At 49.2% G+C, this 18,606-nt stretch overlaps 1 protein-coding gene across 1 annotated transcript in view; it reads left to right on the top strand.

The window, feature by feature from the left end:
• The first annotated feature begins 204 nt into the window (after window positions 1–204).
• Window positions 205–18,606, top strand: part of SLC7A8 (solute carrier family 7 member 8) — a 59,367-nt gene continuing 40,965 nt past the window's right edge. The window contains 1 exon segment of the mRNA NM_001082682.1: window positions 205–1,098. Coding sequence (NP_001076151.1) covers window positions 948–1,098 — 151 coding nt within the window. The 5' untranslated portion in view covers window positions 205–947.

An 18,606-nucleotide genomic window follows, 5' to 3' on the forward strand; every position in this document is an offset into this window, starting at 1 on the left:
GTAGCGACCAGCAGAACGACGGAGACGGGGACAACGACGAGGGGGAATCGTGTATTCCATTTCTTCAGGGGCTGTGTACCAATATTTAAATGGCAGCGGAGGGAGGAGACGCGCCGGAGGATGGAGAGGCGCGGAGGCGACGGGGAGGAGCCTCGCCCAGCGAATAAAAGCTCCGGCTCGCAGGGACGCACTTGGGCGTGCGGAGGAACCACTCGGCTGGAACCCGCAGCGATGGGGCAGCCTGTTCCGTGAGCGCCGAGAGCCGAGCGAGGCAGGCAAGGGCAAGAAGGGAGAGGACGTCTGGGGAGAGCGGAAGCCGGAGGTCGGGAGGGGAAAACAAACCCGCGGCAGGTGGAAGTCAGATCGGGCGCGAGCCGGCCCCGTCCTCCGCTTGTTTTTCTGGGAGAGAGGGAAAGTACCTGAGGATCGCTCCTTCGGTTAATGAAAACTACTTTTACCCTCAGCCTTAAAGACTAAGGGGAGGTAAAGGCGGTCCCTGTTCCATTAGGAAGAGCGCTGAAGGGAGCGCAGACTGGCTTTTTTTTAAGCGTCTGAAATCCGGCAGCGGCTGACGCGCCGAGCGGGTCCACCCGGGCGTGGACGCATCCCTTTCGGGAGCAGTCCAGCGGGAGCCGCTGGTGCAGGTCTATTTTTATACTTAAATATATATATATATGCTCCCCACTCCCACCCCTTCCAAAACAACACTTTCCTGGTTTGTAAGCACGAGTGATGAGAAAGTGTCCATACAAAGTAGGGATATTTTCAGCCTTTCCTCTGCTTGTCTTTTTTAGACGGTAGGAGTGGTCCCTATTTCGGGAAAAGGTCATTTAAATTTGAAAGGCTGTATCTTTCTCTGTATTTATATGCGTACGCATTGAGAGAGAGAGAGAGAGACAGATACAGAGAGCGCGCGCTTTTTGGAGGTTGAAATCTTACTGAGAAAGATGGAAAAGGGGGCCAGGCACCGACACAACACCGACAAGAACCACGCAGGTGGGAGCGAATCCGAAGATTTCCCCGAGGCCAGCTCCGGAGGGGGCGGAGTAGCCCTGAAGAAAGAGATCGGATTGGTCAGTGCTTGTGGCATCATCGTAGGTGAGTCTAATTTCTTTGCCCAGCCTCTCCTCCACCTCTCTGGGGGTCGTCGTGTTGGGACCTTAGCTCCTCTAAAGCACTTTTTTTTTTTTTTTTTTTTTTTTTTTTTTTTTTTGCTGTATTCCTGACGGAAGCATTGCCGGCCGCCTGTGCTGTTACCTTATTGGAAGTCACAGACGTCAGCCATCCCTCCCTCCGAAGCGGACTGAACAGTTGTGTCCCGTGTTCAGAGAACGGAGCAAATAGGGTCACCGCCCTGGCTGATTATGCGGCCCCGCATTGCCTGGGACTCGAACACTGGGAAGTTCTGATTCAGTAGCTTTAAGGTGCGACCTTACAGGTGCGACGGAGGGACCTGAATTTTTTAACAGGCTTTTATGCAACCACCCTCAAGAGGCTGTGGGCTGGCTTCCGGGACGTATTTTGTAGATATTTTGTTGTTTTATGTTATGTGAACTGTGGAATGCGTCCTAGAAATGACAACTGCAGCAAGAATCATGCCTTGCCTTAGGAGCGTTTGCCGTCGCTGCGTGACGTGAGGTGCGATGGCTGGAATTTTGTACCCGCTTCACAGATTAGGAAGTTAAGGAAGAAAAGGAGAGACAGACTGTGCTTTTCTGTAAACGGCGAGTTCGCCGTTGGTGTCTCTCGTGGCCCAGTGGAGTAAAACTGTCTCTCTTTATTTTTAAAGATTTATTTATTTATTTACAAGTCAGAGTTACAGAGAGAGAGGAGAGGAAGAGAGAGAGGTCTTCCATCCGATGGTTCACTGCCCAATTGGGCGCAACGGCCAGAGCTGCGCCCATCTGAAGCCAGGAAATTCTTCCAGGTCTCCCATGTGGGTGCAGGGACCCAAGGACTTGGGCCATCTTCTACTGCTTTCCCAGGCCACAGCAGAGCTGGATCAGAAGAGGAGCAGCTGGGACTAGAACCGGCGCCCTTATGAGATGCTGGCGCTTCAGGCCAGGACATTAACCTGCTGTCCCACAGTGCCGACCCTGTAAAACTGTCTCTTGACACCCCAGAAGACCCTTTGAGGTTGTCTAAGGGCATCTTCCCTAACTAGAGGTAGAGGAAGAGCTGACAGGTGAAATGTGTGCTCTGCCGCGGAAGGTGGGCGTCCTGGGGGACCCCGGTTGTCCCTGTGTGCCGCTCCGACTGACTACCTTGTTCTTTTCTGTGTTCTTTGCACAGAAGCTCTGCAGGTGCCCCTCCCTGACCTCACCTCAGGGGGTGAGGGCTCCAGCCATCTTTGATAGGGGCACCCCTTCTTCCCACAGAAAGGGGTGCAGGACAGTGAGGCCCCGATGGAATTCTCCATCGTCTTTCCAGAGTTCCCTTGTGAAGGCTAACTGTCCCTGGCTTGTGAACCAATTTCCCTGCACACCACCAAGTTCCATGCAGTAGCTCAGAGAGGTTTTGGCATCTGAGCAAGAGTGACACTGGAGAACGCCCTTGAAATAAAATAAAATCACTCCAGTATTCAGATAATCCTCTTCACCTCTACACCCAGACTCAGTGGGCATTATCTCTAATAATGTCTTTTCCAGTGGAATCCCATTGTATCTAATTCTCTGGCTCTGGGAACTTTTCCAGGCATCCACAATTATAAGAAGATAATGCTATAAAAAAATTACTGTCATGATCTGAACTTCTCATTACATTTTCTTTGCCTCTCCTTTACTTTATCTCAATTGCTCTAAAAAAATGAGATCAGCCAAGGACTCGTTATGTATAGCTCATGCCAATTCAGGGTCTATAAATAGCCTGGAGCCTGTTACCTCTTTCGCTGGTTTGACTGATATGATGAAGCATTTTCCTGCCTTTGGGAAGGTCCTGACTCATACGCAGGTATGCAGGCCCACCTGCACTCAGCATCAAAGCTCCTCCTTCCTTCCTCGCTCTTGCTCACCCATCCCTACAGGCGAGCAGGGGTTCGGGAGGAGAGGGTATTTTCCTATAGGTTGTTGTCTCTTTGGCATTTTCTTCTAAGACTATGAAGAAATGGGGCATTAGGGTTAATAAGTACAGTTTCCTGTGGGGTGGTTTGTCCATGACCTCGTGGATGCGCATTCCATGTGAGAATAGTCCCGAAGTTCCCCATGGTGCCATGACAGTGGTGTGCTTTGGTGAAAGGAGATCCTAAATAGGTGATTTCAATTCTTTTTTCTTTAAAAAAAAAAAAAGATTTATTTATTTATTTGAAAGGCAGAGTTACAGAGAGGCAGAGAAAGGAGAGGTCTTCCATCTACTGGTTCACTCCCCAGATGGCTGTAACAGCCAGAGCTAAGCCAATCTGAAGCCAGGAGCTTCTTAGAGGTCTCCCACATGGGTGCAGGGGCCCAAGGACTTGGGCCATCTTCCACTGCTTTCCCAAGGCAAGGCAGAGAGCTGGATCGGAAGTGGAGCAGCAGGCACTGCAGGTGACGGCTTTACACCCACCCCACCCCTCCATGCCACAATGCCGGCCCCTAAATGGGTGATTCTAAAGACATTGGGATTTTTTCCAAAACTGAGAACCCTTGTAGAGTTAATAAACTATTCTACTTCCATTCAAGCTAGAAGGAGACACAAATTTCCCTGTTACAATGACACAGGGTGGAATGCTTTCTGGTTCCGCTCGTGCCTGAGTGTTGAGTAGCAGATGTGCTGGGAGCTATCTTGTCCTCCTGTAGGGGGCTTTCCAAGTGCATGATAGCAATTCAGATTTTTTTCAGCACAAAAGGCAAAAATAGAACTGGTATTTTCCATGCAGAATTCAGTTATCTGGTGCTCAATGTCAACAGTATGGCAGCAAAAGAATTAAAAGGCAAAAAGAGGGGCCGGCGTTGTGGCATAGCAGGTTAAGCCACCGTCTTCGAAGCCCACGCTGTTCGAGTGCCTGTTTGACTCCTGGCTGCTCTTCCGATCTGGATTCCTGCTAATGCATTCTGGGAGGCAGCAGGGGATGGCTTAAGTAGCTGAAACCCCTGCCACCCTCGTGGGAGACCCAGATATGGGTTCTTGGCCCTTGGCTTAGGCCTGGCCTGATTGTTGCAGTCATCTGGGGAATGAACCAGCAGATGGAAGATCGATGTTTCTCCCTCTGTCTCTCTCTCTTCCCTCTCCTTTTTACTTTGCCTTTCAAGTAGATGAAAATAAATAAGAAGATTTTTTTTTTTTTTGACAGGCAGAGTTAGACAGTGAGAGAGAGAGACAGAGAGAAAGGTCTTCCTCCCGTTGGTTCACCCCCCAAATGGCCACTATGGCCGGTGCTGTACTGATCCGGAGCCAGGAGCCAGGCGCTTCCTCCTGGTCTCCCATGCAGGTGCAGGGCCCAAGCACTTGGGCCATCCTCCACTGCACTCCCTGGCACAGTAGAGAGCTGGACTGGAAGAGGAGCAACCGGGACAGAATCTGGTGCCCCAACTGGGACTAGAACCCAGAGTACCGGCGCCGCAGGCAGAGGATTAACCTAGTGAGCCGTGGGGCCGGCCAGAAGATTTTTTTAAAAGGCAAAAAGAGGCAGAAAGTTTCCAAGTGAATCAGGTGATATGATATGGAAAAGTAGCATTTGTCCCAGATATGTCGCATCCCCCACTGAGTTAGGTGAGTAAGTTAAACTGTATGTTTCTTGCAAGTTCATAAAATGTCATTAACAATCATCCTGGATGATCAGAAGTAGGAATTATAGAACAGCACATATTATAAGAATATAAAATGAACTAATAGAAGATTCGTGCTCTAGGGTTATTTATAATCTGATTGGGGAGATAAGATTCCAGTGCATTAGAGAACATTGAACATTCTTGATATGGTTTAGCTGTGTAAGAACTGAAGGAGGGCAAAGTTAGTTGAATGGTTGGAGGCCCAGAGAGAGAGAGGTTCTTATAAAGCACTAGGTTAAGAAGACTTGAAGGATATGTGCAAAGAGGGAGTAGGGAAAATATTTCAGGGAGATTTTATAGGTTAGAGGACAAGGACTAAACTGTTACTTCCTTGAGTAAAAGTTGTATCTTATACATCTGTCTTTTTTTTTTTTTAAATGTTTATTTATTTCAAAGTCTGTTACAGAGATGGGAGAGGGAGAGCGAGTGCACACAAGGGTGCTCTTCCATTCTCTGGTTCACTTCCCAAATGGCTGGAGCTGTGCCAGACTCAAGCCAGGAGCCAGGAGCTTCTTTGGTCTCCCATGTGGATGCAGGGGCTCAAGGACTTGGGCCATCCTTGCTGCTTTCCCAAGCACATTAGCAGGGAGCTGGATGGGGAGTGGAGCACCTGAGTCTTGAACCGGCACCCATATGGGATGCCTGTGTTACAGGTATCGGCTTAACTGCGGCATCACAGTACTGGTCCTGGCCCATTTTATTTTATTTATTTATTTATTTTTTTTGACAGGCAGAGTGGACAGTGAGAGAGAGAGACAGAGAGAAAGGTCTTCCTTTGCTGTTGGTTCACTCTCCAATGGCCGCCGCAGCCGGCACGCTGCAGCCGGCGCACCGCGCTGATCCGATGGCAGGAGCCAGGAGCCAGGTGCTTTTTCCTGGTCTCCCATGGGGTGCAGGGCCCAAGCACCTGGGCCATCCTCCACTGCACTCCCTGGCCACAGCAGAGAGCTGGCCTGGAAGAGGGGCAACCGGGACAGAATCCGGCGCCCCGACCGGGACTAGAACCCCGTGTGCCGGCGCCACTAGGCGGAGGATTAGCCTAGTGAGCCGCGGCGCTGGCCCCCATTTTAATTTTTTACCATCACCTTTGCCCTGACCTAACATCATTGTTGCTCTCCATGTATTTGGCTAAGGAAACCTATTGGCAGCAGACCAACTTAGATTTCACTGTCAATGTGGAGTCCCCCCACCCCCAATCTAAAAGGGATGTGAAGGATAACAAAATTCACTTACTAGTGATAGCAAAACCACTATTCACAGGTGTTGCTACTAAGCACTTACTCTGTACCATGTACTCATCCTGTTACCTAATGTACTTCATCTTGTTTGTTCCTCAAAATAAGCTCTGTGTAATAGGTACTTATTACCTCTTCCTACAGATAAAGTCGAGGCTCAGAAGGATAAGCAACCTGCCAAAGGTCGCTCAACTAAAAAGTCTTGCAGACAGGATTCAGACCTGGAGTTTCAATCCGGAATCAAGCTCTGGGGCATTGCTCCCCACTGTTTCTATTTTTGTGTCCAGTTGGGGTGTTTTCTCACAGACAGATTGGAAGCTCTTATTGCTTTTATAGATGAAGCAATTAGCAGTGTACTCCCAGTGAGGAGAGTTTACTGTTTAAGGGGAAGCTGGGGAGTCAGCTGGGAGTGGGAGAAGGTCCTGGTCTTGGGGTAGCTGCGGGAAGACTTACACTAAAGCTGGCCTGCTCAGCCCACGCTCCCATGAACTCCCCTCATGCACTCCTTTCCTTTATGGATCAACATTCTCCCCAGGCGTGTCCGAGCCCTCCACAGCACCCATGACTGTTTCGGTAACTTTATTCCAGTTGTATATTTCGGTGTAGACATGAGGTCTGAAAGCAGAGAAGCTGCCTACAAAACCTAAAGAACAATGCTCCTGATGTGTTTTTAGCACAATGTATGCTCTCGGCAGAACTTGCTACTGGAGTCAGGTCTAGCTGTTAGATCACTCTCTCCTAACTAACATGATTTTTTTTTAAATAATTTTTGAGGGCGGCGCCGCGGCTCAATAGGCTAATCCTCTGCCTTGCGGCGCCGGCACACCGGGTTCTAGTCCCGGTCGGGGCGCCAGATTCTGTCCCGGTTGCCCCTCTTCCAGGCCAGCTCTCTGCTGTGGCCAGGGAGTGCAGTGGAGGATGGCCCAAGTGCTTGGGCCCTGCACCCCATGGGAGACCAGGATAAGTACCTGGCTCCTGCCATCGGATCAGTGCGGTGCGCCGGCCACAGCGCGCTGGCCGCGGCAGCCATTGGAAGGTGAACCAGCGACAAAAGGAAGACCTTTCTCTCTGTCTCTCTCTCTCTCTCTCTCTCTGTCCACTCTGCCTGTCAAAAAAAATTTTTTTTTTTTGAGGCTTACTTTTTTGTTTATTTGAAAGACAGAATGACAGACAAAGAGGGAGAGACAGATCTTCCATCCACTGGTTCACTCCCTAAAATGGCCACAACAGCCAGGCCTGGGCCAGGCTGAAGCCAGGAGGAGCCAGGCAGGAGCTCCATCTGGGTCTACCACATGAGTGTCAAGGACCCAAATACTTACTTAGGCCACCCTTGACTGCCTTTCCAGACACAGATGCAGGAAGATGGGTCCAAAGCAGAGTAGTTAGGACTGGAACTGGCATGGCATACAGAGGCAACCTACTGTGGCACAGCGCAGGGCCCTAAGAATAGTTCTTATTGAATACTTACTAAATGCCAGTTCTGTGCCGTAGCTCTCTACTTATTTTATTTCACCTGACCATAATTGTGTTGCAGAAGATACTACAGTTATCTTAAATATGGGAAGACTGAGTCACATAGTAATTTGCCCAGGATCATAGAATTGATAACCAGGTGGTCTAACGTCATAGGCTAAATGCTTAACCATTCCCTAATTTTTTAAAAATTATTTATTTATTTATTTATTTATTGACAGGCAGAGTGGACAGTGAGAGAGACAGAGAGAGAAAGGTCTTCCTTTGCCGTTGGTTCACCCTCCAATGGCTGCCGCGGCCCACGCGCTGTGGCCGGCACACCGCACTGATCCGATGGCAGGAGCCAGGTACTTCTCCCGGTCTCTCATGGGGTGCAGGGCCCAAGGACTTGGGCCATCCTCTACTGCACTCCCTGGCCGCAACAGAGAGCTGGCCTGGAAGAGGGGCAACCGGGACAGAATCCGGCGCCCCGACCGGGACTAGAACCCGGTGTGCTGGCGCCGCAAGGCGGAGGATTAGCCTAGTGAGCCACAGTGCCGGCCCATTCCCTAATTTTTTAAAGCTTTATTTTATTTTATTTAAATAGCAGAGTTAGAAAGCAAGAGGGAGACAGACAACTGGTTAACTCCCCAAATGGCTGCAAGCCAAGAGCCAGGAGTTTCTTCTGGGTCTCCCACATGGGTACAGGGGACCAAACACTTGGACTATTTTCTGCTGCTTTCCCAGGCACATCAGCAGGGAGCTGTGTCAGAAGTGGAGCAGGGGGCCAGCGCTGTGGCATAGCAGGTAAAGCCTCTGCCTGCAGTGCTGGCATCCCATATGGGCACCAGTTCGTGTCCCAGCTGCTCCACTTCCGATCCAGCTCTATGCTGTGGCCTGGGAAGGCAGTAGAAAATGGCCCAAGTCCTTGGGTCCCTGCACCCATGTGGGAGACCCAGAAGAAACTCCTGGCTCCTGGCTTCGGATCAGCACAGCTCTGGCCATTGCAGCCATCTGGGGAGTGAACCAGCAGATGGAAGACCTCTCTCTCCCTCTCTGCCTCTCCTCTCTCTGTGTAACTCTGACTTTCAAGTAAATAAATAAATATTAAAAAAAAAAAAAAAAAAGAAGTGGAGCAGCCAGGACTCAAACTGGTGCCCATATTGGATGCCGGCCCCCGTTCTGTTCTCCATTTTTAAATGATACCCAAGAGAGAAGGTTGGTAGGCTGACCATGGAGGAAGGCAATCTTGAGATTAGAATTTGGAAAAAGCATGGCTAGCTGATGCTGAAAAAAGCTGGAAAAGGCAGATTTTTAAAGAAAAGATGTCAGTCTGCAGAGATGTTTGGCTGTGGTTAGAACTGAACTGAAATGGCACTGAGTTGACCTGGAAAAATTTCAGGTCCCAGAACTTTCAAACCCATGTGATCTTTCCACTTTGAAGAGTGTGTGTTTTGGTTTCTCACATGTGTCAGCTTCTATTGGACATTGCCCCGAGGAAGGGAGTATGAAAGTTACTTCTTGAGTTTGTACTTATTTCAATTAAAAAAAAAAAAAAAGATGGAGGGATTAGGATTTGGTTCATTCAAGATGAAAGCATGATTAAAACTCCCATTGTTCACAAAGAAAGCCCTGGGGCAGGAGCCAATGAGGAGGAATTTCCGCACACTCACATCTTGGTGAGTAAGGAAAGGCCAAACTCAGCAGTATAAAAATCAGTAGCTGTCTTTTCCTGAGCACTTACTATGCACCAGATTCATCATGCCTGATGAGTACTTTGTGAAAATTCTAGTCCCATGCAATAAACAGTTTTACAGAAATAAAGGTTCAAGTAGCTAAGTGGCTGGGTGATGACAGAGGTGATTTCCCACCCTAGACATGGGACTCTGAAGCCACTGGGCTGAACCAGATGCATAGCATAGGGTATAGGGTGGTGGTCCTGTCTCCAGGAACCAGACAGCTCAAGGAGCAATGTGGTTGAACCTGCTACCATCAGGGCCACAAAATATGTTCCCCCGAGAAACAGAATTGTGCAGAATGAGTGACCAGTAGGAGATGCTTAGAGTGGGGGAAAGAAAACAGGAATCCAGCGAGTAAAAAACTGTATCCAAGAAACAGAACCCAGGAGCCCATTTTATTTAGAAAAACAACGGCAGCGGCCGGCGCCGCGGCTCACTAGGCTAATCCTCCGCCTAGCGGCGCCGGCACACCGGGTTCTAGTCCCGGTCGGGGCGCCGGATTCTGTCCCGGTTGCCCCTCTTCCAGGCCAGCCCTCTGCTGTGGCCAGGGAGTGCAGTGGAGGATGGCCCAGGTGCTTGGGCCCTGCACCCCATGGGAGACCAGGAAAAGCACCTGGCTCCTGGCTCCTGCCATTGGATCAGCGCGGTGCGCCGGCCGCAGCGCGCCAGCCGCGGCGGCCATTGGAGGGTGAACCAACGGCAAAGGAAGACCTTTCTCTCTGTCTCTCTCTCTCTCACTGTCCACTCTGCCTGTCAAAAAAAAGAAAAAAAAAAAAAAAGAAAAACAACGGCAGCAATGACATGTTTTTGTTTTTGGTTTGGACATGAATTTATTTACGTCCAGGCTTACAAAGGCATAAAAGTCTCATTTTGTGATATATTCAACCAAAAGTATTGATTGAAAATAAAGCTAGAATTGTCCTAGAAAACTCAGAACCCCTGGTCATGCAGGGTTGCAGCAGTCCTGGAGGGGGAAGTAGGTCAGAACCCAGAACCTTCAGCTTGGCTCAGCAATATCCAAGCCCAGCTATCCCAGGAACTCCAGTGCAGACTTCAGTCCATCTGAACTGTATCTAATCCATCCAAGAACTACCCCCAATAAAAACATCTTCTGGGGCCAGTGTTGTGGTGAAGCAGGTAAAGCTGCCACCTGCAGCGCTGGCATCCCATATGGGCACTGGCTCAAGACCCTGCTGCTCCACTTCTGATCTAGCTCTCTACTATGGTCTGGGAAAGCAATAAAAGATGGCCCAAGTGCTTGGGCCCCTGCACCTGCATGGGAGGCCCAGAAGAAGCTCCTGGCTTCAGATTGGCCCAGCTGCAGCTGTTGCAGCCATGTGGGGTGTGAACCAGCAGATCGAAGATCTCTCTCTGTCACTCTGCCTTTCAAATAAATAAATAAATCTTTTTTAAAAAAAATCTTGTACCCAAATCAAAAGACCTCCTCAGGGCAACTGACAACATATATCCAAGCTTTGTTTTTGTTTTAAGATTTATTTACTTGAAAGGCAGAATGACAGAGAAAGAGGGAAAGACAGCAATTTAGAAAGAGAGAGATCCATCTTCCATCCATTGGTTCATTCCCCAAATGGCTGCAACAGCCAGGACTACACCAGGCTGAAGCCAGGAGCCTGAAGCTCCACCTGCATCTTACACATGGATTCGGGGACCCAAGTACCTGGGTCATCTTCTGCTGCTTTTCCCAGGCGCATTAGCAGGGATCTAGATCAGAAGTGGAGCAGCCAGGATGCGAACTGGCACTCCTATGGGGTGCTGGCATCACAGGTGGCAGCTTAACCCACTTCGCCACAATGCCAGCCCCCACATAGCCAATTTTTCTGAACTGAATCGTGTCATTGGAAGGGGTAGAGATGTGGAGAACATTGGTTGAAGCTTCCCAGTTTGTCATGTTTTAATGGTTTTCTGCTTTCCTCTGAGGGCTGGTCTGTCACATGGCTGCCCACAAAGAATGGCTCAGGAATTTCTGTTGTTGCTATTGTTTTGTTGTTCCTAGCTGGGTGGGGAGGCAGATCTAGAAAAGCAGGCATGAGCAAGTCATTCCAGGAATAGATTGTGAACTGCAGAAAACAAGAACCATCCGGGAACCCTGGGGGCTAGAAAATCTTGCCTTCCAACGTTTAACTCCCTGCTGAGGAGAACAAGAAGGACCACAGCTAGTTCCCCGGCCAGAGGAGGACCCCACCCCCTTTTCCCTGTAGACGGGGAACTGACAAGCTGCAGGCTGCTCCCTGGGACAGGAGTGGGGACCGCTGCTCATAGGATTAAGGATTGTTCATGTTTTAACACTCACTGAGCACATTCTCAGCTAGGCCCTGTACTGAGCACTGGTGAATTTTATTTCTAAGAAGCAAAATATTCCCTCAAGTCTATTTTCAGCTGTTTTATTTATAGAACGAGTGAAGTTTGAGATAAAAAGCTTTATCGATCACATCTCGTCCGTCATCCTTTGTCACTGTCACAAGTTTTCCCAGTGGCTTGCTCCCTGCTTTAAATATCTCTGGCGTTAGCAGTGACGTCACTTCTCGGAGGGAGGGCTTCACAGTGTGCCTGAAGATACAGAAGGCAACCTCACAGGGAGGCGCACATTGTGCAGGGGTACCATTGCTGCAGGTTTCTGATCTACATATTTGTGGTGTGCCTGTTTTGTACCTCTGCAATGCGTAGACGCTTTAGCTGCTTCTGTAGGGTACAGTTCTGCACAGGATGTTTAGCCAGCGCTGATACAGGCAGCCTTAAAGAGATTCTCGATGCCGTAAGTAGAAAGCTTAAAATTATTTTTTCCGTGATTTGTGTCAGTTTGTTGGAGAAAGCAAAGGACCCTTGGCCTTATGGCAGAAAAGGAGGGACCTTAAAGGTACTCAGGGGTTTGCAAACTCCTTCCCTGTTTACAACCTTTGTAACCTTGAACAAGTTAATCATTGGTTTACTTCGCTGTAAAATGGAAGTTTCTGTTATTTTTTTAAAGGTTTATTTATTTATTTGAGAGGTAGAGTTACAGAGAGGGAGGTCTCCATCTTCTGGTTCACTCCCCAGATGGATAGCCACAGCGGCTGGAGCTCGGCCTATCCAAAGCCAGGAGTTTCTTCTGGGTTTCCCATGCAGGTGCAGGGGCCTGACCACTTGGGCCATCTTCTGCTGCCTTCCCAGAGAGCTGGATCAGAAGAGGAGCAGCCGGGACTTGAGCTGGCGCCCATATGGGATGCTGGCATCCCAGGCAGCAGCTTTACCTCTATGCCACAGCACCGGCCCCAGATGGAAGTTTCTTGGGGAAACTTGTGGAAAGCAGTGCCCCTACGCTATGGTGTGGGTGCAGTAAATGGCAGTTTCTTTCTCTCCTTGAACTTGTCCACCGTGGCCCCCACTGCCCCTCCCACACACTCACTCATCTGGTTCAGAAATGCTTTTTTATTTTTTTAAGATTTATTTATTTATTGGCTGGCGCCATGGCTCACTAGGCTAATCCTCCGCCTGTGGCGCCGGCCCCCCCGGATTCTGTCCCGGTTGCTCCTCTTCCAGTCCAGCTCTCTGCTGTGGCCTGGGAGTGCAGTGGAGGATGGCCCAAGTGCTTGAGCCCTGCACTCACATGGGAGACCAGGAGAGGCACCTGGCTCCTGGCTTTGGATAGGCGCAGTGTGCCAGCTGCAATGTGCCAGTCATGGCGGCCACTTGGGGGTGAACTAAAGGAAAAAGGAAGACTTTTCTCTGTTTCTCTCTCTCACTGTCTAACTCTGCCTGTCAAAAAAAAAATTAAAAAATTAAAAAAAAAGATTTATTTATTTACTTGAAAGTCAGAGTTACACAGAGAGAGAAGGAGAGGCAGAGAGAGAGAGAGAGAGAGAGGTCTTTGATGCACTGGTTCACTCCCCAACTATCCACAATGGCTGGAGCTGCGCCAATCCAAAGCCAGGAGCCAGGAGCTTCTTCCAGGTCTCCCACGTAGGTGCAGGGGCCCAAGGACTTGGGTCATCTTCTACTGCTTTCCCAGGCCATAGCAGAGAGCTGGATCAGAAGTGGAGCAGCTGAGACTCGAACTGGCGCCCATATAGGATGCTGGCACCACAGGCAACGGTTTATCCCCTAGACCGCAGCACCAGCCCCTCAGAAATGCTTTAAAGATTGACTGATTGATTTGAAGACAGAGCAACAGAGAGAGAGAGAGATTCCATGTGCTGGTTCATTCCCCAAATGGCTGCAGCAGTCAGGTGTGGCCCAGGCCAAAGCCAGGAGCCAGGAACTCCATCCTGGTCTCCCACCTGGGCAGCAGAGGCACAAGCACTTGGGCTGCCTTCCACTGCCTTCCCAGGCGCATTTGCAGGAAGTGGGGTGGGGAGCAGAGCAGCTGAGGCTAAGAATTGGCCCTCTAATACAGAATGCGGGTGTTGCTTGTCCTGCTGTGCCACAGAGTAGCTCAGAAATTTAGATTGTGTTGATGAGGTGATGAGAAGAGGCAGCCGGTTCAGCCCAAGTCCGACCTGCTTAGCAACCAGTCAATTGCTTTTCCTTTTCTCCCTGTTGATTTGAGTCTACTCACTCATCAGCATCTCTTTTCCCCCTCTTTCTGGATTCTCATTCCCCCTCTTTTCTGAACAGCTCCCACCAGTGGCCCTTTCCAGCCCTATTATCTTGTCACATTTGCAATCACACGCAACTTCTACTCTGCCTGGTGTTGTCAGCTCTGTGTCTGCATCCGTGTGTGTTCCCTTCTCTGCAGAATTCCCGGGGAGCAGGGACTGCCTTTGCCACTTGCACATCCCCACATAGTTAGCCTCGCACCTGGTGAGTGCTGTCAGATTATTTGTTCACTATTAATAGTCACCCAAAACCAACTCATCCACTGGAGCTCATTTCACAACAATGTGAAAGCACTTGACACTACTGAACTGCATACTTAAAACTGATGAAGACGATAAATTTGTTATGCATTTTTACCATGATAAAAAGAATCCATTAGTTTAAAAATTAGTTGTTCCCATGAGCAATACATTTTTGTGCTCAAGCTTAAAATAAAGGTCATTTGGATTCAAGTCAGAAAGGGACTCTGGGGGTTAACTAGGTGGTGCCATTGAAGTTTGAAGATGGAACAACAGAGTTTCCCAACCTCAACCCCAGGCCTTTGAGAAGTGGTGGTGTTTTACTATGGAAGCCTGTTCTGTTGCTCACTGTAGGGTATTTTGCAGTGTCTCTGGCCTCTGTATCCTAGGCGCCAGTAGCACCCTCACTCAAGTATGACAACCAAGAGAGTCTCCAGACTACTGTGCCCCCGAAGGCAGAGTGGGGGTGGGGCAAAATTGTCTCTGGTTAAAAATGGCAGGAAGACCCAGCATCTCACTGCAGGTGCCTGCTTCCCAGTCAGCCAGGAAAATGCTGGGGCAAGATGTGAGTCTCTAATGAGCATGTGTGAAGGCTTAGCTCTGTTCGCCCCGCGGGCTACCATGCTTGTCTTTCAGTGGCTAGTGGGTGGTTGGCTCCCTCTATTGCATTAAAAGTCCGTGTGTGAACAAGTGCTTCCCAATTACCTTCTAAAGCAGGCATGTACAGAGTGGGCCCTCAATAAATACTTTTTGAGGTGCAATTACCTGCTGCCCGCCCACCTGCGGCATCTAAAAATTATATCTAGACCAGCAGACAAATGACTCAGAGTGCTTCATGGTCCTGGCTGTGCAGGGCTGTTCTGGAGCCAAGTCCATTCTTGGACTGGTCTCTGTCCCTCCTGCTACAAATCGTACTCGTCCTTTACATTTGTTCGTATTCCATAGATGGTACATTTGATCCCCACTGCAACCCTGTGACGTAGTCAGGGCAGGAGCCGTTATTCCCGTTCTGCTGTGATTCTCAGAAAATGTCAGATCACGTGGCCTGCTCACACTCACTGGTGGGCACCGCGGTGGCCAAGTGGCCTAATCCAGCTCTGAGACTGCGGCCTTCTCACCTTTCCAGGAAGGAATCCACAGCATCTCCACTCTGCTGGAGATGGTAACTCCACAGAGCACCTGTTGGGGGTCTTGCCCTGCTCCCACCCCGGAGGTAGCTGTTTGTACAGGCCTGCTGCGAAAGCCTACACAGACTAAGAGGCACGTGGGGAGAAGCTTGCAAGGCCTGTGGGGATCAAAGCCCAGCCCCAGCGTGCCAGACCTTGCTCTGTTCTCCTAGTCCTAAAAACCTCTGTGGTCCTCCCGGCGGCTTGATAAAAGAAGCGACAGAGCATGTCCCCCTCAGCTCTCTCTGGGCATCATGGAAATAGCCAGAACCTCCAAGCCCCGAGAAGCTGTGGCTGGATCTCAAGACCAGCACAGGGAAAGAAGACAGGCCAGAGCTTTTGGGCCCCGGGGTCCGTGAGCATTACAAGTCTGCAATGCCATGCCCCAGGAAATAGCCTGCTGGCTCCAGCATTCTCGTGTAGACAGGCCTGCGCATGAGTAATGTCTTAATGGGAGTCACATGAGCTTTGGCCTCTCTATAGGTGGGGAGCTTAGGCACATTCATGGCAAATGCAGATTTTCTCAATTTCAGTAATTTTTCTAGTGAAGACTTGCCCACTGTTACAACTTGGCCCCTGGTTAATGGGGTTGTTCACTTTTTTTTTTTTTTTTTTTTGACAAAATGAGCCAAACCGAGCCTCATCCTCCGGGTATCCTAGAATCTATTTTTCACCCAGGAAGGTCTTTGTGATAAGATGATTATTGAGGGGTGAATGGGACAGGACTAAAAACCTGATCTTGAGGACCTTGGCAACACCAGGCAGCTGCGCATCTCCTCCAGTGGCTTCATAGAATTGAGTCTGAAAGCAAAGCAGTGGAGGGGAAAATCTCCACAATAATCAGCTGTCTTCCTGCATCTCAGCAAGAAAGGTTCCCAGTCAGGGTAGCAAAGCCTTCTCCCAGTTCTCCTTTTTCAAAGCCACCCCAGGATAGTCTCGTTTGGACAGGGGCCAAGTGTAAAAGCCCTACAGTTAGCGTCTGTTGTGCGGTTTCTAGACCCCGAGGAGAGCCTGGCCTCAGAGGTCAAGGACTCTGCCCCATCCAGCCCTTGCTTCTTAGGCAGGACCTGACTTTGCTCAAGTCTCTCCGTCTTGTTGAGTTTCCACGAAGGTAAAGTAGGAGAGAGAGTGGGACGGCTCTTCTAAAAGTTCATGGACACATGGAATTAAAAGCCACGTTTATTTTGGTGCGAAAAAATTATTAAATTCATGCGTAATTTTTCATAAATCACATTTTCCATGAACTTTTTGAAGACCTCATGATTGCCCTAACTACCTAAAAAAGTTGTTATGAGACTCAAGGAAGGTAATGATTTAAAAAAAAAAAAGATTTATGTATTTATTTTGAAAGAGCGATAGAAAGGAGGAGAGACAGAAAGATCTTCCATCCACTGGTTCATTCCTCAAATGTCTGCAACGGCCAGGGCCGGTTCAGACCAAAACCAAGAAACTGGAACTCTGCTGGGGTCTCCCACATGGGTAGCAGGGACCCAAGTACTCGAGCTGTCTTCTGCTGCCTTCCCAGGCATAGTGGCAGGGAGCTAGATCCAAAGCAGAGCAGCCAGAGCTTAAACCGGCGCTCATATGGGATGCCAGCATCGAAAGCGCCTTCTTAACTCACCGCACCACGACGCTAGCCCCAGTACGGAACATTTTGTAAACTGTTATTGAAGGTGGTACCGCAACAGGAGAAGGAGTCACGTCTGTGTTCCAATTCCTCAGTAAATGCCTGTGTGAGCCGGTCCCGTTGTTTATGCAGTGGGACATGTAAGGCTGACTCTGGCATCTTTTACTTTTAAGGAAACATTTGAGGCTGTGATGGAAGATTTAAGTTCCAACCCAGCTCTGCTAACTTACCCTGTGATTAAGGCAAATAACCGAGACCTCTCTGGGTCTCAGTTTCCTCTTCCATAACAAAGGGACAATAACCTCTCCCTCGTGTATTTTCTGCATTTGGAAAAGAAGGCGAATAATTGCCCTACTTTCTTGTCCTATGAGTTGGAGATGGTAATAATAGTCTCCTTTCCTCAGTGGGGGAAATAAATGGGTTGCTTTACCCATTTGCCTACAGGGCACAACATTGACACAGTATTTGGAGATTCCAAAGAGAAGGAACATTAAGGGGCTGGCGCTGTGTTGCAGTGGGTTAATACACTGTCTGCAGTTCCTGCATCCTATATGGTGCCGGTTCGAGTCCCAGATGCTCCACTTCCTTCCCTGCTAATGCACCTGGGAAAGCAGCAGAAGGTGACCCAAGTGCTTGGGCCCCTGTACCCACATGAGAGACCTGGATGAAGCTCCTGCCTCCTGACTTTGGCCTGGCCAAACCCTGGCCAAGCCCTGGCTGTTACAGCCATTTAGGGAGTGAACCAGTGGATGGAAGATCTCTGTTTATCCCTATCTCTCTCTATAATTCCGGCTTTCAAATAAATAAATAAACTTTTTTTTTTTTTTTTTTAAATAAAGGAACATGGGGCCAGCGCCGTGGCACACTAGGTTAATCCTCTACCTGCAGCACTGGCATCCCATATGGGCATTGGTTCTAGTCCCAGTTGCTCCTCTTTCAGTCCAGCTCTCTGCTGTGGCCTGGGATAGCAGTGGAGGATGGCCCAAGTGTGTGGGCCCCTGCGCCCTCATGGGAGGCCAGGAGGAAACGCCTGGCTACTGGCTTCAGATTAGCACAGTTCCGACCATTGCAGCCATTTGGAGAGTGAACCAACGGAAGGAAGACCTTTCTCTCGGTCTCTCTCTCACTGTCTGTAACTCTACCTGTCAAATTAATCAATTAATTTAATTAAAAAAATAAAAAAATTAAAAAAGGAACATTAAATTTCTCTGTGGAGATACAATAAGTGATGTCAGACATCTGTTTTTTAAGGTTTTTTTTTTTTTTTTTTTTTTTTTTTTTTTTTTTTTAATTCTAAAGACAGAGTTCAAGAGAGACAGACAAACAGAGAAAGAGATCTTCCATCCACTGATTCACTCCCCTAATGGCCTCAACAGCCAGGTCTGAGCCAAGCTGAAGTCAGGAGCCTGGAACTCCATCCAGGTCTGGCACGTGGGTGGCAAGGTGCCAAGCACTCAGGCCATCTTCCACTGCTTTCCCAGGCACATTAGCAGGGAGCTGCATCAGAAGTGGAGTGGCTGGGACTTGAACCAGCACACATGTGGGATACTGACATCACAAGTGTCGACTTTACCTGCTACACTACAGTGTTGTTCCCTCAGACATAATTTTTTTAAATATATATGTTCACTCACTTATTTGACCTGAAGAGTGACAGAGCAAGAGGGAGAAACAGAGAGATCGTCCATCTGCTGGTTCACTCTCCAAATACCTACAACAGTGAGGGCTGTGCCAGGTAAAACCAGGAGCTGAAAACTTCATCCAGGTCAGCCACAGGGGTGGCAAGGGACCAAGCGCTTGGGCCACCTTC

The sequence above is a fragment of the Oryctolagus cuniculus genome, chromosome 12 (assembly GCF_964237555.1).
Source record: "Oryctolagus cuniculus chromosome 12, mOryCun1.1, whole genome shotgun sequence".
In the NCBI taxonomy this organism is placed as follows: Eukaryota; Metazoa; Chordata; class Mammalia; order Lagomorpha; family Leporidae; genus Oryctolagus; species Oryctolagus cuniculus.